Genomic DNA, 27203 nt, shown 5'->3' on the forward strand with positions numbered 1-27203 from the left:
GTTAATAAAAACACCTTAAAGCAAATTATGCGCGAACCACACAAGTGCATCTGGCTACATACAACGTGGCATATGGGCCTAAAGACATGAATCCCCCAAATTGTCATCAGCTACGGCCGATTGAGCGGTATTGGGCGTTAGTAAGAGCAGAGTTACGGAAGAACTGATATCCAGCAATTTCAGTGGAAGATCTTAAAATATATACTTAAGAGGAAGCCTGTATGTTGCACCGATAGTAGAAAAAGTAAGAGCGAATCGTCTGGCATGGTATGGGCATGTGATGCGAAGGGATGAAAGTCATGTGACGAGAAAGGCATTGCGAATGAGTGTGGAAGGAAGTAACGGGAGAGGAAAACCGAGGAAAAGGTGGATGGATTGTGTGAGAGATGATATGAAGCGAAAGCAAGTGAATGATGAGATGACGGCTGATAGGAAGGTATGGAAGCGGAAGACATGCTGCGCCGACCCCAAATGAATGGGATAAGGGCAGGCGAATGATGATGACCTAAGACAAATTGGTCAACATGAACATTTGATGAAATTTATCTATGTAACTTCTACAAATCAACACTTTCAAAGAAATTGCATTCAATTATGAGACGTACTGGACGACGAACACTGCTGTAAGCTAAATAAACACTGAAATAAAATTCTCAAGCGCAAAGACGGAATTTATGACAAAGAATGAAGTAGTTTATTTCAATCTAGAGTACTTGGGAGTCTTGGAGACTCGGATATTCTTTTATAAGGGAATAGTGGGGACAATACCCGTCCCGAGATATCTCGTGAATATTCAAGAGCCACACAATGCAGTGCACTCGCTCCGGCATTACTCGCGTTTAGCACGAATACAATATACAACTAATATCATATACCTAGTATCTGCCGTGTAGTTGCATATTTTCCTCGTTTGGCAATTTTGTTGTACCTAATGAATATAGCAAACTCTAAGTGCGTTTTGCACATTATCCGATCCGATATCGGATGTCGGACCGATATCCCATACATTACAGGCGCCATCTTGGATTTTTTCCATTGAAATCCTTCCGACATCCGATATCGGATCGGATAATGTGAAAACGGACAGGAACTCTTGACCTAGCGATGGTTTTTAGCTATAGGTAATGGTTTATTTAACTCAACGAAGTTACGGATCTTTTTGAAACAAATCTGTCAGATTTGCATTATTGATTTTGATGATAGCTTGTTTTAAGATTAATGATCAAAGGAATTGTCATGTCTGATTGTCTGTCTACCTATGCATCCCAGGCTTTGCTTTAAAATAGTGCTACATATAATTAAGATTTGCTACATACAATATACAATTTAGCATTCCATAATAGTAGATAATATTTTTATTACGGAACCATACAGTATTTTTACTTGCTCATTCTTCTTTGTTAAAGTATATGAAGAAATAATGTAGTGGTACCACAGTATAATAAATATTACTATCGTACCACAGAATATATAATAGTACAAGTACAGAAGGCCCACTGCTTTGATGTTCACGAAATGCCGCCTTTTAAAATACCTACTAAATTCTCACAAAGAAACGAGCCGCACATGCGCAGCGCCCGACGCTAAGGTTGCCTGTGGATTAAAACGTATTAATTTAATACTCAAATAAAATGTTGTACTATTATATTCAAGTTTTGGGTACTTTGTAAGTATATATACAGTTTTTATATATTTATTTTTGTTTAAGTTCCAACATCACAAGCCTTATTGAACTTTTCCGTGGGACTTAATCAATAGTACATCTGTTTAAGAATGTCCTATGGTATTTATTTTGTTCATGATGTCTCTGGAAGCAGAGATAAACGCATTTTTTGCGTTGTAGTTTCCTCGCTATAGTGAGGGGAAAAGTTTTGTGTTACACTCGGGTGCAAATGTATTTCACTTCTCGTGTGTTAAAAAACTCGCAAGTTCAGGATTCTATTCTCGAACCACTCGCTTCGCTCGTGGTTCAACTATAGAATCCTTTCACTTGCTCGTTTTTCAATTCCACACTCGGCGTTAAAATACAACTTTGCCCCCTTGTATAACAAATAACTATTACGCTGTGTACAGCAGTCCGCGGCTTAATTTAAGGTCCAGTGGGTTCAAGTCAGTTTAAAGAAATAACTACACGTACTCACAATTAATTGTTAAAGCACAGATACTACTTTTTAAAAATCACGAACTCGAATGTTATCTAGCTTCCAATTTTCCTTTACTTCCATTCGGGTTTAATACTCTGAATTATTATCTTGAAACTCGGCTCATTCGGGACTTGATACACGATTCCTGTTCGTGCAAACATTGTCCTCGATGTCGACACGCGTAGTTCTGACAGTCGGACCGAAGTTCAGGAGATGAGCCGTTTAGCTTAGCCACTCACTACTTAACATGCTACACGCGTGCCTAGATCGCGACCTTCGTCAACCCCGACGTGAGACGATTTCGGTACTGCGGTACTATTCCCGGCTTCAAAAACGAATTATTTTGCGTCCCTTTCTTTGTCATACATTCGCTAAAGGGTAATCAAGCAAAAGGGATGGCACGTACACTCTCGAATCTGCCGCCGACGTAGGATTCCGATGTCGTCGTACGACTCGTACGGAAATAGATAAAGTCGCTTTACTTGCCGAAAGATAGATTGCAGCCTTTTGTCCAACTTTTATTTGTTGGTGAATGAAATAGGATTATTTTGCGGGTTCAGCTAATTGGGTCAAAATAATATATTGCTTATGGTTGGTTCATGTTGGCAGTTAGTCTTATTAAATGACTCAAACATTTCATTAAAAAACATGCATTTCAAAGGGAGTTGGTAGTATTTAGTAATGTAGAAATTGCAGAACATTCCCAAAAAGCGGAAACATTCTTGAGAATGTTCGCAGAACATTCCCGCAACATGCAATTTATTATTTAAACAAGAGAATATACTTGAAATAATGTTTAAATGGGTATAATATAAAACTACATGTTATTATAGGTATAATATTGTCTATTACAGTTAGCTATTTTGTTGATAAGTGATAAGTTACCTAAATTCTCACTATAAGTTGCTTAAATTCTCACTATACTTCAGGGAACATTTCGACTTTCAGACTTCACAGTTTTAGGCCTGACTTTTTTTAATTAGGTACCGAACTATTATTTCTTGATGCCTGTTTTTGGTCATGCCAATATATGTATATACAAAAAAAAACAAACAAAATAAAAACAAAAAGATCGCTGTCAGGATCGAACCTGAGAACATCGGCATACGAAGCCAGCGCACTACCACGGGACTACGTCATGACTTGCGGAGTTCGACGAAATTATGGTATAAACTACGAAGTTACTAAGTATTCTGATAAATTCTCGTTCTCGAGAACATTCTCAGAAGTTACCGAAAATTCTCATGAGGAATGTTCTGCAACTTTGGAAACTTCTCGACCGTGCATTGCTAGTAGTATTACGTATAAATCCACAATTTAAAGGAGTATGACGAGAAGCTGTAAAAGTGGCAATGTTTTCAATCATTTAAACTATCACGTTTCTTTCTAAACTCAAATTTAATAAGTCCCAGTGTTACATTAGCAAACTGAATACATTTTTTTAAATCTTTATTTAATAAAAAGGGTTTTTATCATACTTGATAATGTCACCCCCATTGTTACAAAACTAAATCCTATATAATTACAAACTTAACGACGCCCAATTCCCAGATTGACCAGCTTGTACAAATCTCTGGCAGTTTTAGACAAAGGAAACGACAAATACATTTAACAGCGTATTACCTACTGATCACATTTAAAGATTAAAATGTCATGTAAACTTTTCTAGATTTCGCCTAGTTTCAGAGTTATTACCATTTATGTTATATTTACTAAATTATTAAAATTTTTCATTTCAATTTAAAGTTAAAATGAAATTAGGATCAACACTGCGTGCATTATGTACCTATATAATGAATTATATTCTAATTTAAAAATAGGTCCTTAGAAATACATTCATTTTGACTGTAGGTAAGTCAAGAATTTAGCTCGGAAATTCGTTCCTTTTGGTTACATACATAAAATCAGAAACAGCAGTTACTCTCAATTGATTCAAGCGAATTATATTATAACCGAGCGTGTACCTATTCGTACGACACAGCTTTTTATTGGAGTAAAACAAAATCTAATAAAACTCCCCCAGAGGGCTCTTCATTAAGCATCATACGTGCAAAAGAGGCTGAAACATAATAAAAAGGAGTTCTTTTGCGTTACTCACGTCTAAGTCAACTACTCTTCTCTGTGTCATTTTTTGTGTAGCGATATTTCGGAACATGAACTTTATGAGCACATGGAAAAGTCGTTTTTCTATCTAAAGCGTAAGTATGTTACGCGCTTGTGAAAGTGATCCACAGATATGGTTATCGTTATGTAATTATGCGAGTCCCCGAGGACATCCGCCCAATCTCGTTAGCGCCGAAGATTGGATTAAGACTCGTTTCATGACAGAACAAACTAGGATCCATGAGAACCGTCGCAAAACAATGTGATGTTTTGTGTTAAAACTCTTAAAACGGGCTTATGACTAACATCATAATAGACAAAACAGTCGCTTACTAATTAAATACTTGATTTCCTCCCCTTAAATGCCGAGGTATATCCTGATTTAAGAATCCCCGGACGTATACCTATACCTGGCCTAAATTGCTTTAAGGGTAACGCAACTTCGACTACGATTTCTTTTTAACGGCAAGTATCAAGATACAAATTGCCATAATAAAAGTGAGGCTTACTCTTCCATTGAGTGTAAGTGGTGGAACAGTAAATGCAGTAGTCTTCGTAGCTTGGCGGCATACTAACCTCGTATTCAATGTCAGTTTCAGCTAAGTACAATAAAACAATAGCATCATTCCTTTCCTTCCTTCAGACATCTTCGTTTTTACATGACCGGTAGCTTCCGCATGCAACAAGTACCCACATGGAGATCCTCGGTGTTAAATACTGTTTATATGTTTACTGTGCTGGCGGCGAACAAATGAGTGTAATTCGTACTAAGGCTCATAGATTCGAATGACTTCATTTGTTCCTCTCAGAAGTTAGGTAATAGGTTTTGACTGTAAGCGGATATAATGTCGAGGTTTCGGTACGTTCCTAAGAACCTACGTCAGTGTGAAAATAATGAATGATATACTGTGATAACTGATAAATTATATCAACGCGACCAATTATGATTATAGATATACATAATAAAGAAACCGTTTTAGTATGAAGCTAGGACTTGACATGCATAGGTACAGCTTATTATAGTGCAATTATAGTGTTTAATATTATGTTTTCTACAGTCTTGGTTGCTTACATACAGTTTTCATGATGTGAGAATATTGACGTAAACGTCAATACATAGGTATGGGTAGGCATCAAAGGTTCCGATTCAGATTCAGTCTGGAAGAGATATATCGCTCTTTAGCGATAAGACTGTTGTCTACCATAGTGAAAGTTATGTGCTTAATTTTTTGATGTCATATTGTTATGTTGGTGAGCAATAAATAATATTTGTATTGTATTGTGCTTTACACGTAGTAGGTATTCATAGACATTTTTGATTTTTGAAAAACAGGATAAAGAACTCTAAAGAATGCATTTCTAAGGTACCGGCCACATGAGAGCGTCGCGTGTCTCGGGGCGCGCAACTGACGTCTCCGCCACGCCGCCTGAATGTAATTCAAAAAACGTCTCCTCAGTACATTTTGTATAGGAAGGACGTAAGACGCGCCCCAGGTGGCGTGGCGGCGGCGTGGCGCGCCCGCGCCGCTTGGCGGCGCGTCTTACGTCCTTCCTATACAAAATGTACTGAGGAGACGTTTTTTGAATTACGCTCAGGTGGCGTGGCGCGGACGTCTGTTGCGGCCCCGAGACACGCGACGCTCTGATGTGGCCGGTCCCTAACTCGGGAGAATCATTGAACTTCACCCAAAGTTAGTATTTGTGGTCGGCACGTAGAAACACATAACATAAATAGATAAGTGCACCTCTTTCATTCCTTCCGAAGTAATCCAACCGTAGTTGTGGTTATCGTATATAACTAGAGGTACATTATGACGAACTAATAAAGTTTTGATCGTAAAACCATTGATGCTAATTATTTTGTAGAGTCGGTTGAAACATATCGTCACTACTTTTAAAAAATCTCGTATCTCACGCTGCTCCTCAAAGTTAAAACGCAGTAAGTCTATATGCATTCCATACATACTTACTACAATTTTCTTTTCATTGACAGACGAAGATACAAGGTTTTTTTAAAGTAGTGACGATATTCGCCATTAGACTCAGGAAACTTTAGTTATGCTAAACTGAAATAGATACCATACACTAAAGAAAAAGCGATCAAGCCCTCTGGTGGCGAAGCCGGGAATCGAACCCGGGTCTCCAGCTAATGCGACTGACGTGATAAACCGCTACACCACCCCGACCGCCGAGGTACCCGTCGAAATTTCTCTAGTGTATGTTATCTCTGCAGGCTAGGCGCCTTTGACCAACTCTAAGGGCGAGCAATTGTGCTTGCACCTCCTATATGAATCCTTTTGTAGGATAACGATATAGCGAGAGAGATGGTGCTGCCATCTATCGATGTAGGGAACAAATCAAATTATTTTATTAAATATTTTTTTATTTGCTTTTTTAAGTAGTAACACTACTATATATAAATTATAAACTGAAATAGATACCATACAGTAAAGAAAAAGCGATCAAGCCCACCGGTGGCGAAGCCGGGAATCAAACCCGGGTCTCCAGCTAACGCGGCTGACGTGATAAACCGCTACACCACCCCGACCGCCAAGGTACCCGTCGAAATTTCTCTAGTGTATGTTATCTCTGAAGGCTAGGCGCCTTTGACCAACTCTAAGGGCGAGCAATTTGTGCTTGCACCTCCTATAGTTTAGTTATGCTGTTACCGTTAAATGCCAGGTAGGTAAATTGTGTTACACTATTAGACCATCTAACTTACGTCCAAGTCTCACCTCCGCCCCCGCCGCAGTAGGTGTCATCTTTAAGTCTTATATCTACAAATTACAGATAAGCTGCAGAGACAAAGGGTTCTCTTCCATGAGATCTTGTTTGCAGTGAAAATTTATTTTGAAAACTACTGTAACAGTCCACACTCCACACTCATAAGACGCATGTCTTGCGTTGCGGCGCACAACGGACGTCTCCGCCACGCCGCCTGGGGCGCGTCTTACATCCTTCCTATACAAAATGTACTGGGTGGCTAGCCGAATGGCACAATCGCTCACGAAACGAAGCGCTAGTAGATATCTATCTCTATCGCGCTTGCGTATTGGCGCGACAGAGCCAGCGGCGTATCGCTTTCGTTTGGCGTCGGAGAAATGCCATTCGGCTACGGGGCCTGAGGAGACGTTTTTTGAATTACATTCAGGCGGCGTGGCGGAGACGTCCGTTGCGCGCCGCGAGCCTAAGTGGGGACGCTGCCTTAGGCAGCGTTCCCAGCTGCTCGGGGCGCGCAAAGGGCGTCCGCGCCACGCCACCTGAGTGTAATTCCTCCTCAGTACATTTTGTATAGGAAGGACGTTCGGCGCGCGCCCCGCCGCCGCCACGCCACCTGGGGCTCTTACGTCTTTCCTATACAAAATGTACTGAGGAGGCGTTTTTTGAATTACACTGAAGCGGCGTGGCGCGGACGCCCGTTGCGCGCCCCGAGACACGCGACGCTCTGGTGTGGCCGGTCATTTAGCTGCTATGCTCCCGTTCTCTTCAAGGCTTAAATGATTCCCGAATAAATCTCATCTGAGAGCTAATCTAAACTTAGTGTCGCATTTAACACGGTTCAGGCGACGCCGTGAGCCGCTAAATCGGTGAAACGAGGTGACAGTTCATTTTATATTTGCATACATTTAAATCTTTGAGCTTTGAGGGACAATCCTTTCCTCCGCTTAGCATATTTTAATAGCAGCGGCAATTTATTTAGACGCGCTGCGTTTAATCTCTACGCGGACTTCATACTGGGGACGCTATTGCACAACACCCTGCATTTTATGATTAAGCACTGAGACTTGGCACAGGTTGTTCCTTGGGTGGCCCTGAGTAGATAAAGATCGGGAGGCATTGAGAGCCCCCCTTAATTTAGGAGGGAAGAGGGGGGGAAGGCTGGCGCCGCCGCGCTTCCTTTGAAACCATATTTCTCTAAAACTATACAAAATAGGGCATGCGATATATCATTTTCGGATAAATGAAGGACGAGGAATTCATTTTTGGAACAAAAAAAATGTATTTTAGAACAAAAATACAAAATAAAATGGGAAAATCTGAAAACGAGATTTTTTATACATATTATTGCACATTTTATGAAAACTGTAATGATTTTTTCTAAATAAAAAATATTATTTAATAGCTATATTTATCTAGTTTTAGAAAATGTATAATTTGTTTTAGAAATATATTATAGGACGAGTGATAAAAAATAATTTACATCGCCCGATAGGGTGATTTGAATGCTCATTTCAATAAGTTTTGTCAATGATTTCAGGTATAATCACTATTTTTAACACACGAAAGCCGTAATAATTGTAGTTTATTGCTATTTTAGTGATTGATGTACTTAAAATAAAAAAAATACAAAAATTTTAAAAAATATTAAAAATGTGATAATTTTTTTTAACTTTATCCTATTTTGTTCTTTCTACACAATATATATCTAAAAGCAATAAATATCAATAAAAAGACACATTTATGCAGTTTATAAAAATATATATTTTGTTATATAAATATATTACGAAACGCGAGATAAAAAATAATGAAAATGAAAATTTTAATGTACGGGTCAGCTTGCATTATTCGATGAGGTGAGGTAAAGGTACTACCCGCTATGCAGTGGAGTTCGTCTAGTAATACAGAAATATACTTATTCTAATAACGTTTACACATGTAGGTATATCACGACCCAGTACAGAAAATTGTAAAAGTCCTATAATATAGTTTATTTTGATTGTAAAATAAAATTGCATGTGACTTATATTGCAAAAAAAATGTCTTAATCACGTTCTCCTCTCCTAAAGCAGTTCTGCATGCATAGGCTTGAAGATTTTTTAGTTTACTAGCAGAATTTAGTTACTTCCTTTGGGCCCCCTTAAATCGCTTTTACCCATCCATAAAAGATAAAATAAAAATCGTCATATTCTTCCTTTCAGTATCAATGATAGTTAGTTATTGCGCAATAGTGCCATAAAAAATAAACTAGATTCGTATTAGCATTAAACATTAATGATTTTTGAACTAAGACATTGCTTTTGTACAAAGGAGAACCTCAAAAAATGGTCTGACTAGACGAAAACATGTGTATCGGGACTATTAGTACTCAAGGCTCTCAAAAAGTGTAGCTATTTTGAGTTATTCAATAAAACAACATGAATAGTCTGAATTTAATTATGTATATATCACAACATCCACTGCATAAGCACATCAGCTCCGCACATTTAATTTAAATAGTACATTACATCAGAGGCCGGGAAAATGAGGATTTCCGGCCAAGTGGGTATATACGGCCGAGCGAGCGTGCGAGCGAGGCCGATAGGGATACGAGGCCGGGAATCCGTTTTCACGCCGAGGCATGTATAGTGCTTTTCTCAAACATACAATGAAATAAAAAAAATGCTCTAAAGGACAATATTTTATAAAAAAAAGTTACTTTGCAGGCCTAGGACTGAAAAATAATATGAAATCCCTTTACAGTCCTCTCGAGTTGTTGCGCCCAAAAAGCGATACTTCCCAGCCCATTTTAAGGAACGTAAAGACAATATTTCATTGTATGTTTGAGAAAAAGTCTTTTTTTACGATTGCACCTTACGCGGCACTGTTTTTTACACCTGCATCCGACAATTTCGAGGCATGTTTCTGCAGCAACAGGCAACGTTGCGGGCAAGTAGGCTCCCAAATCCCAATTGTTACAGACTTTCGTCCAGCCACAAGTAGCAAATAATGGCAAATTTTGAATTGGGTTTACTTAGTTGACCCCATACATGGACACCTTGATATACCTATAACCCTTACAAAAATGGTGCAAGGCAGCTTTTGTCGGTGAAATGCTGTTAATTTGGCGGTCTTTTTTGGTTAATAACTATTTTCGGTACTCGTTAACCAAAGTACAGGACGCAGATCTGAGGGCCGATTTTTGAGTCTCACTGTCACTAAAATACCGGTTGAAAACGGTGAATTGCCTATTATTTTCAGTGACAATTTTCTGAATTCGAACGCCGTGAGACTCAAAAATCGGCCCCCTGGAATAATAAATATGTCAAGTAAGAATTATCCATAAATTATGCAAATCATATAGATAACTACTATTTCACAAGATGTATTAGGATCAGATGTATATATCTGACCTATCATATCAATCGCTCATTTCATGTAATATAAATAGTTAAATTCAGACTATATAGGAGTATGTTGTTTAATTTGAAGTACTCTAAATAACTACACTTTTTGAGAGCTTTGAGTACCTTTACCTCACCTCATCGAATCATACAAGCTGACCCGTACATCAAGATCGCCCTGCCACGTCACTTTCATTATTTTTTATCTCGCGTTTCGTAATGTATTTATATAACAAACTATATATTTTTATAAACTACATAAATGTGGCTTTTCATTCATATTTATTGCTTTTAGGTATATATTGTATAGAAAGAACAAAATAGGATAATGTTATAAAAAAGTTATCACATTTAATTTTTTTTTAATTTTTGTATTTTTTTTATTTTAAGTACTACATTAATCACTAAAATAGCCATAAAATACAATGATTACGGCTTTCGTGTGTTAAAAATAGTGATTATACCCGAAATCATTGACAAAACTTATTGAAGTGAGCATTCGTATCACCCTATCGGGCGATGTAAATTATTTTTTATCACTCGTTGTATAATATATTTCTATAACAAATTATACATTTTCTAAAACTAGATAAATGTAGCTATTAAATAATATTTTTTATTTAGAAAAAACCATTACAGTTTTCATAAAATGTGCAATAATATGTATAAAAAAAAAATCTAATTTTCAGATTTTCCCATTTTATTTTGTATTTTTGTTCTAAAATACATTTTTTTTGTTCCAAAAATGAATTCCTCGTCCTTCATTTATCCGAAAATGATATGTCGCATGCCCTATTTTGTATAGTTTTTGAGAAATATGGTTTCAAAGGAAGCGCGGAGGCGCCAGCCTTCCCCCCCTCCTCCTTCCTAAATTAAGGGGGGCTCTCGATGCCTCCCGATCTTTATCTACTCAGGGCCACCCAATGAACAACTGTGCCAAGTCTCAGTGCTTAATCATAAAATGCAGGGTTCCCATACAAGACATAGCAATAGCGTCCCCAGTATCATTATAAATAAACAAAATAATTTTCACCACACCAACTGATAAAGGCTTTCTTTGCTATTCGAAAACAGATAGCAAAATTGCATTTTATCCACAAGAGTGCAATGTAATTTCATACAAATTTTAACTTGATGTCTAAAGCTGGGTATTGGAATTCACGTATAAATAATGATTTTGAATCATAAACGTTAAATAAATTGAAGTATTTTATTTATTTTCATGTTTTACAGTTCATATTTTCATAGTGTTGGTGTGGTGAAAAATTTTGTGTTTCACTCGGTGGCAAAGTTTGTTTAACCTTCGTGCCTTGATACCCTCGCAACGCTCAAGATTCCACTTTTTGAACCACTCGCTACGCTCGCGGTTCAATATTGGAATCTTTCGCTTGCTCGGGTATCAATATTGGCACGTGCGGTTAAGGCCATGCATCGATAAATATTAGGATTTTAGATTCACTGGTGTGCTTAGCCCCGGAAACCTAGAGATCTGATTTTTGGATATGTATATCTTGACTATATGATTGAAATTTTTGTACAAGTCGAAACACGAAAGCTTACAATTTTCTCGATAGAAATCTAACCCAAAGAGAGGTCTTAATTTTTCGTTTAACTAACATTGTGAGAAAAATATGCAACTTTAATCAGCCTAACCTACTTTAAAGTGAAGGTTTCCAAATTATCTAGTCTCTCATAGAAGGAAATATTTTTTATTATCGTATATACAAAGATTTATCATCATTTACGATATCATGAATTCAACAGAAAACGGCCATTTTATGCGGTTTCGTTTCTCTTTCTTTCATACGTCAATAGTATACTCGCGTCCTTTTTGTCAAAAATGTCAGACGGCCGGCAGGCCCTGAGGAGGCAAGACCTATGTCAAATCGCGCAGCGTTTTTGACAATTTATTATTACGAAAATTTGGACGTAGTTTAGCGAAAAGGATTTATCTCCATAAAATTGCCATTGAAATGAATGACTATTGTTATTGTCAGAAAGTTTAAATTCTATTGGCAATGTTTGTGGGTTAGATCCTTTTCCATAAACTACGTTCATTTTGTATATTTATTATATATACGCATGTGTGCGTATTACCAAAGCTACGTCAAACTCTATACTATTTGAGTTACAAGATGCTATGAAATTTCGACAGGAACGATAATGGTGTCCGTGGCCCTGTGGTACCAGCCATCAGCTAAATATGCTAACTTCTAGGTGATTTTTTTCCATTTTATTTCGAAATTTCTACTTTTTGTTTTTTTTTTCTTTCTTATTATACCAAATAAATTATAAAATAAAGAAATTAATATTAATTCATCTTCAAAAGAAGAAAACCTTTTCTGAGGGAGCCTAACCTAATGTATACAATGTTATTTTGTGTGTTGTACATAATTTACACAATTATAAGTGAAATAAAAAAAACAAAAATAAAAAAAAACATTCATTTAGATATAAGAATAGATATTGCAATAAAAAAAATTACAATGTTTAAGTTGGTTGGCCACGCAACGGGATTTGAACCCACAACTCTGGAGTGAAATCCTTGTACATATTGGATTGGACTGGCCCTGCCGGCCTGCTAAAGCTGATGTCCCTTGTTCGAATCCCGCCAAGGGTATTTATTAGTGTGAGGAGTACTTACAGATATTTATTTGACTCATTTTCTCATTTCATCATCTCCAAGGCCATTTACATAAACGACTCATGGTTTTATACGTACTGATAAGTTGGATGTGTTTCAGTACAATTTTAAAATGTTAAATCTGCCGTTTCGGCTTGGCTATTAAAACATAAGTAATTATGTCGTTCTCTGCTATAATTCTTTGATATTTTCTACTTAGTACGTACTTCGCTATCAAACAACCTGTATGGTCTGTGCAGTGATCTTTCTGTTCTGCGGTTGTCTGTGATTAAAACTCGTTGACGTTGGTATGTCAAAATATTTTCTGTAGCTTATGCTAAAAATACAAAAGATACAAAAACAATGGTATAAGAAAGGGAAAAGACAGACTCCAGGTACATGGTTATTTTTTAAATACATCCAGCAGCGGGGCAGGCAGGGCCCAAGGTGACCGACCTACGCGCCGTGTACAGGAGTACCGCCTTCTGCATCTCACCCCTAGCGAGTGTCGCTCACTTTTGCCTATGAGATCGTTCGCCGAAACGACGATGATCGTCGAATCAACCAAGTATCTCGTCCATTTTCGAGAACTGGCGCAGGTAAGTAGTAAGTACCTACTTGTAGTACGGTACTTCGCGATCCACAAGATTGTATGGAAAATACTAACTGCTGGTGAATTATCCTAGTTATGAGGTCATGTCTGTGCAATGTGCCCGAGTGACTCACCGGGATAGTGTTCGACAAATGTTATTATTATTGTTTATATATAGCTAAACTCAAGCTTAATCCAGAACTGTAAAATAAACCTAAGAATTGGCTTTCTCTTTTTTAGGGTTTCATACCAAACATAGGCACAAAAGGAACCTTTCTGGTGCGGTTCGGCCCGTCTATTTTCTGCGTGTTCGGCAAAATACTCGATGACTCTATGTCTCTTACTTACGATGACTTATAGTTTCTCTTAGTAGTGCGTTTTCACATCATCCGTTCCGATATCGGATGTCGGACCCATCCCATGTCCCGTATATTTACGCCATCATCTTTGATTTTTTTATTTTGAAATCTTTCCTACATCCGATATCGGATCGGATAATGTAAAAACGCACTTACACACTACTTTACTTTTTAAGTAAGTAAATAAGTTAATCTTCTTTATTGCCCTACAAAGATAACAGGTTTACAAATTTAATAACAGAATTACATTGAAAATAAAGGCAGCAACAGGCGGTCTTATCGATGTATGCGATTACTACCAGAATTCCTTATTAGGGTAGCACGAAATAAAGCATAGTTTTGGTATTTCCGATGAACTACAGTATGGATTCTTCAAAAAAGGAGTGTACTTAGTTTCTAATGGGTCGGCAACGCGCATGTGACACCCCTTGAGTTGCAGGTGTCCAAAGTTTCCGGTGACCTCTTTTCCTCTTACCTGCCGCCGACGTGGTATAAAAAAAATTGTAAAAGGTAATTTAAATAATATAAGGTACCTAGTTTTAATTATCAATTTTAAAAACTTGTGTTTTTAACCAACTTCCAAATTTCGAGGAGGTTATCATTTATCAATTCGTGTGTAATGTTTGATGTTTGTTACTAAGTAGACAGGTTTCGATTTTTTTTAGTGTATGTACATATTATTGAAAGCCAGTTCTGATAATTGGATTCTGGAGAAATCGAGAAAACTCCTAAAGTCTGAAAGGCGCATAATATATAGTGATTTTTGTGTTTTATTAGAACATCATGCATTTCCATTCAAAACAGTCACATATGGTGAAGTGGAACAGTTTATGATGATCAGAGCGGAACTCTTCAACGACGAATTTAACGAGTTAAGTTTTTTAAGCACTTTGAGGTTTCAAGTCAGATTTCGATCATGCTGGAGTTTTGGTGATCTCCTTTGGATACCAATCCATGAAAGATCAAGGGAACTTCTCAAATTTGAACGGCACACTTGTAGTGACTTTTGTATTATCACCAAAGTCTCTCTAATGTTTTGGATTATGAATAAGGACAAGGACTTACATTTGACGAAGTGGAACTGATGATGATCAGAACGGAACTCCTCAAAAACGCATAGCTCGTGTTAAGAGATTGATGAAAGAACTGCTGATGATGATCCGATTAGGAGCCCTTCAGTGACACATAGCTCATGTTAGGGATTTGCTCATTTATGCGTTTGTGTGTATGTAAATAAATAAATAAATAATAAATATTGGGGGATACCTTACACAGATCAACCTGGCCCCAAACTAAGCAAAGCTTGTACTATGGGTGCTAGGCGACGACGATATACTTAATTATATAAATATATACATAGAAAACATCCATGACTCAGGAACAAATATCTGTGTTCATTACACAAATAAATGCCCTTATCGGGATTCGAACCCGGGACCGCGGCGTAGCAGGGTCACTACGCGCTAGGCCAGACCGGTCGTCATCATTTCATGTGTCTCTAAACATTAAAGTTTATTATTTCTTCAGTATCGATCGCAGTCGCATGTGCGTTTCGTGTATGAGGTGCCTGGCTCGCTTTTATGTAGTGTTATATAAATCCGGATTTGTGGCTAGGCCCGTGTTATCAAGGTCCGGGTACCCAAGTTTAATATGTCCGGATTCACGGATTCTAAGTACAGTCCAGTTTGCTTTCTACGTACAGTAGAATGGATGCGTTTTTAATTTTATAACAGTGAGGAATGTAAATCATTCTGTAAAGGACGGGTTCGGTACCTCGGCAACTTAGCACTGCCGGGACTACACGAATACACAAGCAGACATTTAGAACGGGTACCTTTTTCTTTTGACAGAGAACAGGTCTTGGTAATCATAACTATCTAGGAGGCAAACGTTAATTAGTTTTCTTACTTTCATTTGAAAATCCGGTAAATTTTTTTTGCAAGGTTCAGGTGTTCCGAAATAGAATATTCATTTATTTTCGAACAATACTATAAGGCCCAGAAACTTCAAGGTACTACGTCTTTTAATATACACATAGTTTTAAGTAGAGAAGTTGAGTAGTTTTATGTGCTCTGCCTACCCCTTCATGGGATACAGGCGTGATTGTATGTATGTTGTGTGTATGTATGTATAGTTTTAAGTTTATAGTTTTAAGCACAATGTTAAAAGCATGGAGTAGAAGAAGCTCATGTGTTAAAGAATGGTACTTATGTGGTAGCTTTTACATGTGATTAGAAGACTGTAATCAGGTCCGACTAAACAGGTTCGTCCTTGCCACTAAAAAGCGCCGTGATGTCATCGGATAGTGACGGATGAGAGAGTGTTTAGAAAAATGCAATAAAAAGTGTAGAGACTCGAATATCGACCTGTGGTATACTGACGTATGTGATATCTGCTGATTCCCGAACCGTTACCACTTTTTATTTATTTGTTAGGTAGATAAGCGACCAATTATATATACCTACTCCATTTTTTTCTATATAGAGGTATATAGAAATAGGAATCGAAGATGGTATGGAAAATATCCTTGTACTGCATTAACCGTCATCTTCATAACTAAAACATAAATCATGTCTGTAAAAGTAAGTAAGTAAGTACAAGGAATCTCTGGGCAACTTGCCCGGTAAAAAACCAAAAAGCTATTTATTCTATAGTGCGTTTTTAAATAGTTAAGAGACAAATATTTACATGTTAATAAATATTTTTAAGAAATTTCACAAACAACGAATGGGTTTGTTTCTACAGGACGACGTGTAACCATCATCATTTCTTAGCATAAGGAGTATACGATAAGGCATAACATCGCTTCTGGTATTTGATAGGTACTAGTACTACTTAGAAGGATTGATCATTACTAATATGTAGTAGACTGGACTGGTATGGTGAAGTTAGAGAGTTACTTCAGATAATATATAAAGAAGGTCCTCTTCGATAGTACTAGGAAACCCTAGGCTTGGTCCATTCCTTGGCCAAAGAATTTAGCGAGTAATATTGATGTAATAGGCATAGTTGACTAATTACTCGTACTTCCCGTGGGAATTCATTTTGGTGGATTATTTGGTTATTTTTAAGTTAGTCTATATTTACTGTGTACCTAAGTTTTTATTTCAGATACCATCAGTTAAAGGATTTTATACAAATAATGCATAATATTTATTAGTTCATTATATCCAGTACACGACATGCTAAACAAGCATAAGGTACAAAGTAAGCGTAGGTATATACCTAAGTCTGTATTATGATAAACTTTTATTTCATATATTAATTTCCACTGATTTTTAGCCACTATTTATAAAACTGAACAGTGTAGTTCCTCTAGGTTATGATACACATCTCACAATATAAAAAAAAACTAAACAAAATTTGTACCTTGGTTATCAATTTAACTAAATAATTTAGGTTTTTTTTATTTATTTTTTTTATAATATGTCGGTGGCAAACAAGCATACGATCCGCCTGATGGAAAGCGGTTACCGTAACCTATGGACGCCTGCAACTCAAAGAGTGTCACATGCGCGTTGCCACCCCATTACAAACTTGTACACTCCCCTAAATCATACTATACTAAAGATTAAAAAATAACTTTGCTAAAAAAACCTTAGTTAACGTTCTATATTTCAAAAACTTTAGTTTTGTTTTATATTAGTACATCAGTTTTATTCTAAATATGATGGTTTTGTTAGGTTGTTTTTACAGCTTCAGGTTTTTTACTGATCTATCACATAAAACTTGTCAGTAAATAAGTTCGAATTTTGTACTTTTTTAATGAATTGTGCAATAAAGTTTACATAAAATAATATTTACAAATATACATACAATCAGCCTGTATCCAATAAAGAGGTAGGCAGAGCGCATGAAACTACTCATGTTTCTATGCCAGACTTGGCAAATAAGGGGTTGAAAGGAAACTAAACTCTGACAAAATGTAAAATAAAATAATCATCAGTTGATTTACCTTGTACGTTAGTTTGAGCTAGCCAGTGCGTTTATGTTTAATTTACAGTTTTAAATTAGTCTTGACTAAACTGAGCTTGGCTTAAAATAATAAATAAAATTAATACCTTTCTGATGGATTGGACTTTGACTAAGGGGATTCTAATGTCAGCAGAGATAGGTACTCTATACGTACTAGATAGGTACTACCTAGCTGTGAAAATTGATGAAGATAATATGTTAATGACTAAGGATCTGTCTACAGCTTCAACTACGGACAGTTTTTGAGTAAAAGGGTTCCTAATACCTAGATTTTTTACTATGTTTATGGGACAACATACGTATTGTCTGAAACCAGTTCTGGTAACAATTAGCATTCATAAGTCATAACTACTTATTAATTTGGGCCTCAATCCTCTCTGTTCTTGAAATTATCGTCCAGTCGTATCGAATTCTTCAATAATTTCACACCCTATTTTTGTTGTTATAAAGCCTCTCTCTCTTTCAGTTCGATTAAAGAGATTTTTTTATGTTCAGCTGTTTACCTGATTTGACATCTTTGTTTTAAAAACGTGATTTTACTACCTACTAAATTTCTTTAAACTTTCAGTTAAATGTCAACAATCAGGACAAGGTTTCGCTTTCATCTTGGCTGCAGAAAGAGTAACCGCCGGACTACCCGAGACGTGTTGAAGATCCACCTTCTGAGTGAGAAAAACTGAGAGAGATACAGATTCTCTCAAGACATATGAATATTCTACACGGTGTTTTCTTAGTTACGTTAATTTTAAGGATGCATTCCTATTATTCCTAATCTTATAATATCATTTACTTGGCACCCGAGCTTGCCTACGATTTTAATTGGATTCCAGACCATTGAGGTCAAATGGATTCTTGCAATTAAAAATCATCAAAAAAGAAATTTGCACATAGCATACCTGTATTCTTCATCTCCTTGAATACATATAAAATAAAACAACATAACTACCAAATTGTTTATTTCAATCACTTATTTTCAGAATTACATCCTTATTTGGTTATGCTTGGCATAGTTTGTATTATACATTATACACAGTAGTATATTTTATCTTGTACAGGTACTGTATGTACCTCTTGTTTTACCTCTTAAGTTGTTGTTTATACTTGCTATGTTGTTTCGTGTATTGAGGTGTGCAATAAAGAGTATTTGTATTGTATTGTATTGTATTGTATGTATACCTCCAACGACTGAGACCATACCGCCATTTAATCGTTATTCTTTATTTAAAATGTATATTGATTCACGGTGTCCTCATAAGTGTACACAATCAAGATACTTAGCCCCATTGAGTGAGTGTTTTTTGTTAAATCCAATGTTTGTAGTTCTTTAAATATATCTATGGTTTATTTGACTAAAGGTAACAATATTTGAGTAAAAAAATGTGTGACCTTCGGTTTTTGGAATGATTGCTGGTACCATATGAGACCGCTAGCCTCGCACAGAGGTAAAAGCACAGAATATATAATAGTACAAGTACAGAAGGCTCACTCCTTTGATGTCCACAAAATGCCGCCATTCTAATTTTTTACCTACATTAACAAACGGACCGCACGCGAGCAGGCGACATTGAATTTTATTGCGCGGCGCGAAAGTCGTCACCACTGAATGGGCCGCGAATTCGCGGCCGCCGACATGTACTTGTAGCGCGGCGATAAAAGCGCGGAGTGAGCCGCCCCTGGTAAAAGTAAGAAAATACTATAAAAATCTGTTATAAGTATTTATTAACAAACAGACCTTTTCAACATAATAATATGTAATAGGTAGACATGTTAGACTACATTTAATAAAAACCGGCCAAGAGCGTGTCGGGCCACGCTCAGTGTAGGGTTCCGTAGTTTTTCGTATTTTTCTTAAAAACTACTGAACCTATCAAGTTCAAAATAATTTTCCTAGAAAGTCTTTATAAAGTTGTACTTTTGTGATTTTTTTCATATTTTTTAAACATATGGTTCAAAAGTTAGAGGGGGGGGACGCACTTTTTTTTCCTTTAGGAGCGATTATTTCCGAAAATATTAATATTATCAAAAAATGATCTTAGTAAACCCTAATTTATTTTTAAATACCTATCCAACAATATATCACACGTTGGGGTTGGAATGAAAAAAAATATCAGCCCCCACTTTACATGTAGGAGGGGTACCCTAATAAAACATTTTTTTTCCATTTTTTATTTTTGCACTTTGTTGGCGTGATTGATATACATATTGGTACCAAATTTCAGCTTTCTAGTGCTAACGGTTACTGAGATTATCCGCGGACGGACGGACGGACGGACGGACGGACGGACGGACAGACAGACAGACATGGCGAAACTATAAGGGTTCCTAGTTGACTACGGAACCCTAAAAAGTAGGTTAGGGGAGACCGGGGATAGTTGACTAACTTTTGGCTTCAGCTCATATATCTTTGATGTTTGAATCAATTTAATGAAAATAATTGTTGTTACAGATAGAAGAACTATTCGGGTCTCTAAACCCTTTATTTTTGACGCAAGTATTTATTTGCAATTATAACACGTATCTATTCGATTTTCTAAACTCCAGACTCTTAGTTAACTTACCCCATCTTCGGAGTAAGTTGGCTAGGCGATAATTAATGTAAATAAAGAAATTATAAATTTCAATAAAATTTAAATATAGCCGGGGGCGCCACCCGGGGGCGGGCGAGTGGTCTAGTGGTAAGGACGTTAGCCGCGTAAGCTGAAGACCCGGGTTCGATTCCCGGCTCAGCCACCAGTGGCCCCTGGTGGGCCCTGTCGTTTTTTCTTTCGTGTATGATATCTATTTAAATTTATAATTAATATAGTAGTGTGAACTAGTGTGACTACTTGAAAAAAAAAACAAATCGAAAAATATTCAATAAAATAATTTGATTTGTTCCCTAATTGTAATGTAAATACAGAAAATTAATAATTTACAATAAAACAAAGTGTACGTAATGTTAGTAGCTTTTATCGAATTACAAGACACACAAACTTCAATCAATTCAATCAAATGAATTTAAGTGATACCATACGGGACCGCTAGTCTAAAATGGGTATATCTGTTATAATCATAGTACCAGGTAAGGTACAGAGAGGCAAATCTTGACTGGGGGGAAATTGTAACTGATCCATTTTATATTATGATAAAAAAAATCTGTTTATTTCTAAGAAACGTTTATTTATTACATACATGATGATGAGTTCTACATAGATCCACTGCACACGCCTACCATATATAAGCGGGCCGGCTTTTGAGTCTCACGTGTTCGAATTCAGAAAGTTCTTATTTTCAACCGGTATTTTAGTGACAAAATCCCGTATCGCCCCAAGTGGACACTCTAATTAATAATTCAAGCATTGTAAAACATGAAAAAATGGACCAGTTACATTTGCCCCCAGTCGAGATTTGCCCCGCTGTACCTTACATTAAAAAATCATAACAATAAGCGCATGATTGCATAATTAATTAATTATACAAGCTATTACTTCTTCTTCCTGCCAAGTTCCATCCCTGCCATATTTATTGTTAATAATAAGCAATTATCATCTTTTTTTTTAATATTACAGCAATTTATTGTTGTGATTAGCAATATTCATTTCAAAATTAAATTCCATGAATTTGGACATACGACGTAACACGGGTACACGGACGTTCATTACATGGACCCTAATTCGGATCCGTGTAACAATGAAGGGACCGCAAACTCAACGTTCTTTCTAAGAATGAAAAGAGATTAAATCGCGTATAATTAATTTACTTATAAATATATCCTGATGTTTTCCGACGACGACATTAAAAGCTAGTTTTATTTCATGAGTAAATAACTATCGTCCTAACCGAAGACAATATAATTATAATCTAATGTAAGTCTATGTTGATTGGTCTTCGCGTAGTATCTGAGGTGCCAGTGAGTTGAGGTGGTGTCCAGCCAGAAGTTGAATTTCTGAAATGTTGCATTTGCAAAAAAAAAAAGTATTTGCAGCATGTTGTGTTAAAATGACGAATGCAAATTCTTAGATACCTAAAGATGAATTTTCTTAAATTTCAATTGGCATGAAGTGGAATTTGCAGCTTGTTGAATTTGCAAAAAAAACTTAATTTTTCCCACTTCGTTACCATTTTTCAAACACTTTGTGCTGCGGTTACAAAGTGAAAAGTATGCGAAATAATAGAAAATTTCGGGACCATTTTTTTATTTCTTGTTTTTTGCCCCAGATCGAAAGGGCTCGTGATTCTGAGTAGGAAAACCATAAATTTTACCTACCTTAGAAAAAATATTTTTGGTGATTATTCTCGCGAAAATGCCAAATGTTAATAATGTACCTACTATTTCAGTTCTTACATGTATGGTGTTTTTCAGAACAAGTTCGCATACCAGGCTATTTCTGTCAGGTCGAAATTTCAAAGGGTCATATGTAGGGTAGGCACTGAAAAACATCGTACGATACACGTGCGAAGAGGAAATCCTAAACAAGCTGTCAAAAATTCGACACGAGTTTCTGCACTTGTATCGTAATGTAGGTACTATATACCATTCAGAAATAAAACATAAGGGACAACTGTTCGAGAAACATGAACATTTTGAATTAAAATTTTATTAAGTCTGATAAAAATATGTAAAGTAAATAAATGAGTTGGCCGTGGCGTCAGTAGTTACTCAGTTGCTTTTGGCAACTCTAGTTACTAGCTGTCACCTTTAATTTGACAATAGAGTCCATTGATCATTTTAGAACAATTGAGTGAGACTCAATTTCATATTAATTCCGTATCAGCAAAAAGTTCAGAAAATTAATTTTGACAGTTATTAAAATGAAGTGTTTTTTTCTTGCAAAATCTGTAAATTACGCCAATTTTCATTAATTTCAAATCTAGAGGTTTCCTTAGACCGTTTCCGTATAGCATCACCTGTATTCGCATAGTGGCATAGCAAGATCTGGTAGCTGCTGCGCCACGGGTGTGAAAAATAGAACTAAAAAATGGTGAAGAGGCCGGCTGTGCAATTCCCATTAAGTTTGTACAGTTGGATGACGTCTCCGATTTGGATGAAAATTGGTAGGCTGATAGAGTCCATGATGCTGAGCAAGAACCTTCCTTTGTTGTTACCAGATTTCTATGCATTTTCGGTAACAAAAAAGGAAAGTTTCATACAATCAATCTAGGACATTTTGGGAAACCTAGTGAATCTTGCTCAGCATCATGGACTATCAGCCTACCAATTTTTATCCAAATCAGAGACGTGATCCAAATTTACAAACTAAACGGGAATTGCGGGGCTAGTGACTCGCTGTAGGTACGTAGTGCGTTTTCACATTATCCAATCTGACATCGGATATATGTAGGAAAGAAGTACAAGGAAAAATTTAAAGATGACGGCGTAAATATATGGGATATCGGTCCTACATGTGATATCGGATAGGATAATGTGAAAACGCACTTACCTACATCACGGGGCTAGCAGTGTTGCAGAACGTATGGTATATTCCAAAGGGTAAGTAAAGTAAGTATTGCAAAACAATAAAAAAAATACAACGCGATTTAGATGACCTAGGTAGCAAGGAAATGTTATTTGTAAGAGGGGTTAAATAAACTACTTAAACCTATACCCAAGAATAATTCGTTAATATAGATATTTATAGCTGTCTCTATAAATCTCCTAAGGCGCATAATATGGAGTGTAGAAAAAACTCCATAAGCTATAGTAACGTATAGTAGCTTTGATATAAACATTAAGAACCATTCGTTTTGTTATTTGACATTGGGCGAATGAATTGAATACAATATTAGTTACAACGCCATCTGTGAAGCGTGAAATTGTCAATGTCATTTTGCCGAAATATTTTTCTTTGGCTGACTGCCGATAGTTGTAGTTTACATTTATGAAGCTAGATGGAGCTTTAGCTGGGCTATTGCTCCGCGGAACGCATTTCGGCGCTTCTATGTGTGCGTGCTTGCGGGGGCTGAGGTAATTGACAAGCGTGGCCTATGAGCTGTCAGTCGCTCCTTTAGTAGCCCCTTAAACAACAACTTTGCCCCCTTGTAAAACAAATAACTATTAGTCCCAATCCCAAGTAATTTCTTTAGAAGCTTTATATCCATATCCATACTAATATTATTAATGGGAAAGAGTGTGTGTCTGTTTGTTTGTCCGTCTTTTAAATAAATTGACGTGATTTTTGAAGTGGCGATAATTGAAGGGACGGAGAGTGACATAGGCAACTTTTTGTCTCTTTCTAACTCGAGCGAAGGCGCGGGAAAAAGCTAGTTTGAATATAATATATGGTCATTCGATTTTTTTAAATGTTTACTTCAGGGACTAACTCATAATCTATAGCACAATATTGTCCCCATAGTACAATTTCACTATCATAGTATATGTACATACATACTCGTATTATGTAATGATATTACTTGTACAAGTCTATCTTTTAAGTAAGTGTTTGTATTCAACATTGTTTTTTAAATTTATCTTTGATGTCACGATTCTATTTTGTCTCTGTCAGTTTTTCTTCTGCACCAATTTATATGTAATTATATTGTATCTGTTTCAGTCAAGCATTAAGTCCGCCATTTGAACATTTCACTTTAAGCTGTTAACACACTTCCGGGCCGTGCCCGGGATGGCCATCCACACGCATTCCCGCAAGAGAGACTGAGAAGAAAATATCTCTTTCCTGCCCCCCGCCCGTTAGTCGACTGCGTTAATTTGAGGCGCATGGACGTCACAATTGTTCACTTTTTATTTTCTACCTATTAATAAATAATATTATGTAATTGTGTTACCTATCGATAGTTTCTTATCGTGTATAATAAAATTAATTAATAACCGGTTGCGCGCGCGTGTGTGTGTGTTTACTCAATTTTTACAATGAGCGCTTTAAAAGAATATAATTTAAACGAAATATTACACAATGTTGCTCAGTCTTGTGATCTCTTAGAATGGCACTATTCTATGCGTGATTTTGAGAGTATCGGGCAAAATTATTTCGGTGATTTAGTGCCTTTGTATTTAATAGGCAGGGATTGCACCGAGAAAGAGGTTAAGTTATCGTTGGTACTGAAATTGGCTCCCACTGATAAGAGATTTCGTCTCAGTGATGCGGTCACGCGCATGTTTGACCGAGAAATGTTTGTATACAGTGTAGTAATGAGTAAATATAGAGAGATACAGAAAAAAATATCTCGCGATCACTTTGTGATACCTACATGTTACTATATACGCCCAACTTATTGTGAAGAGGTCATAGTATTGCAAGATATGCGTGAAGATGGGTACAGACCGTATACTAGGCAGCCATTTTTGGATTTAGATCACACTATTGTATCACTCAAATCGTTAGCAAAATTCCATGCATTGTCGTTCATGTTACAACAAATCGATGGGAAACTATACACTGAGATTGAACAGAAATGTGTACCTCTAAACGATTTGACTGATAAAAGGTTTATGGAAGTGATAAATGACAGACTTTCAAAGGCAATGGAGAAGTTTGCTGATACAGAATATGTAACAGTGTTGTCGATTTTACAGCAAAACTGTTCCAAATATATAAAACAGACTGCAGAAAATACCGCAGCAACTTGCATTTGCCATGGTGACATGTGGAAAGAAAACATTCTGTTTAAATACAGTGTAGGTATCACGTAACATTTTTGAGGCCATCAAATGTCAGGAAATTATTGGGTTAGGTACTTATATTGCAACTATGTAATTGTTGTAATAATATAAAACTGATAAATAAAATTAATTCTTTGTAATATTTATTTTGCTCTAAGTATGTATTATTTCGAACTCTATTATTATTTTTTGTTTGTTTTAGGAATCGGAACCTGTAGAAGCTTGTATTATTGACTATCAGACCACTCGTACCTGCAGCCTGGCTTATGATGTTCTCTACCTTATAACAAGTAGTACTGAATCGACTTTGAGAAGGCAACATTTCCGACAACTCTTAGACACTTACTATGAAACGTTTGACAATTATATCAAGAGTGCTGGATATGACACCAAAGTATTATACACTAGGACTTCATTCGATAATGATTTGAAATTGGTGGCGCCGGCATGCCTCATTGTGGCTAATACTGCTTTATGGTTGTCCAACGGCTTGCAGCAGGAAGGGCACGTCCGAAGTAAAAATATACTCTCCACACCTGAAGAAATGTCAGTTGCTGTGCAGAAATATAAATCAATAGTAAAAGATATCATGGATGATTTCTTTATGTATGGATACTTGAATGTTTAATTAATTCAATTTGGTTGTTTTTCCTAAATACAGTAAATCGTGTTCACGACGTTACGTTTAGTACTTGTATTGTTTGTAATAAGTTCTCATTAATTATTTTAATCCGGTATAAATGTTTTATTTGAATAAAATGTAGATTCCTTTAAACCGTGTTTTGGGTTTTACTATTCTTTTGTACGCGTCTGGCAAGATTAAAAACGCGACCAAATGTCTCTATATTATTATATTAATTGGGTGAATCAACTTTTCTTTGCCAGCAAAATTACGCATACTTCGACTACATGTGGTCAGAAAATTTAATTTGTATTTAGTGTAATTAGTTTATACTTATTAAAAACAGATATACAAGCTATGCAATACATCATGTTTTTATAGGATTTGCTATTTTATTACTTTATTTCGAGCAGTGACCCAGTGGACATAGCTGTCCCTCACTTTTGTATGAAAAAAGTCTCTTCCACTGGGTCACATATAGATTTAATTGTAAATGTTTTTTTTTTAATTATTCCCTTAATGTAAAATAAATATAAGGATCTTTATTCACGATGGCCAGGTTAAAACTCACAAAAGTAGAGCTAATAATAAGTATGGGCAATTCTTGCAAAAAGCAAGAAAAAGTTGATTCACCCAATTACGACTTTTTCCATTAACAGTGGTAGCTAAATAAGATCATTTAAGTTTCACAATATTACCTATCCATCGCACATTGCAGGTCTATCTTTTAGGTCGCGGTACGTGGCTTCGGTAGGGAGAAAATTTTGCATAATGCAGGGGTTTAAGAGCATTCCTATTCGCTAGTTCCGAATATTTCAATTTATCTTGCAAAAGTAGCGGTTTTCCTACATGTAGCGGCGGCAAAAGAGAGCTCTGCGAACAAAACAAGATATTACAGTGCTGTATGTCTTGTTTGCCATTGCTAGTAAATAATATAAGTAGATAATTATAGAACCTAATGTATTAGGAGCCTCGTCTGCCAACAAACCATACTCTGGTTTGGCAGAAGTTAAAGTTTAGTTTTAAGTTTTAGTTTTGAATAAACATTTATTTCATTTCATTTCATTTTCATTTCATTAATTTTGGA

The 27203-nt window shown here is 36.3% G+C and overlaps 1 protein-coding gene across 2 annotated transcripts; it reads left to right on the forward strand.

The window, feature by feature from the left end:
- Positions 1 to 5260: 5260 nt before the first annotated feature.
- Positions 5261 to 26345, forward strand: LOC125225530. 2 transcript variants are annotated; one of them, XM_048129296.1, is made up of 2 exons: positions 5261 to 5498; positions 25697 to 26345. In XM_048129296.1, exons 1-2 carry the CDS (start codon positions 5493 to 5495, stop codon positions 26120 to 26122), a joined length of 432 nt encoding a protein of 143 aa, XP_047985253.1. In that variant the 5' UTR covers positions 5261 to 5492; the 3' UTR covers positions 26123 to 26345. The 2 variants fall into 2 exon arrangements, with proteins under 2 accessions (XP_047985253.1, XP_047985246.1); XM_048129289.1 differs by lacking the exon at positions 5261 to 5498 and adding an exon at positions 24428 to 25509 and having other exon boundaries at positions 25697 to 26340.
- Positions 26346 to 27203: the final 858 nt, after the last annotated feature.

This window comes from Leguminivora glycinivorella, chromosome 1 (genome assembly GCF_023078275.1).
Source record: "Leguminivora glycinivorella isolate SPB_JAAS2020 chromosome 1, LegGlyc_1.1, whole genome shotgun sequence".
NCBI classification, from domain to species: Eukaryota; Metazoa; Arthropoda; class Insecta; order Lepidoptera; family Tortricidae; genus Leguminivora; species Leguminivora glycinivorella.

Bases quoted from the DNA above. Each gene is read 5' to 3' on its own strand.
- LOC125225530 (XM_048129289.1), top strand. From the start codon at position 24,745: ATGAGCGCTTTAAAAGAATATAATTTAAACGAAATATTACACAATGTT. The intron at 25,510-25,696 runs GTAGGTATCACG...TGTTTGTTTTAG, and splicing joins ACATTCTGTTTAAATACAGT to GAATCGGAACCTGTAGAAGC.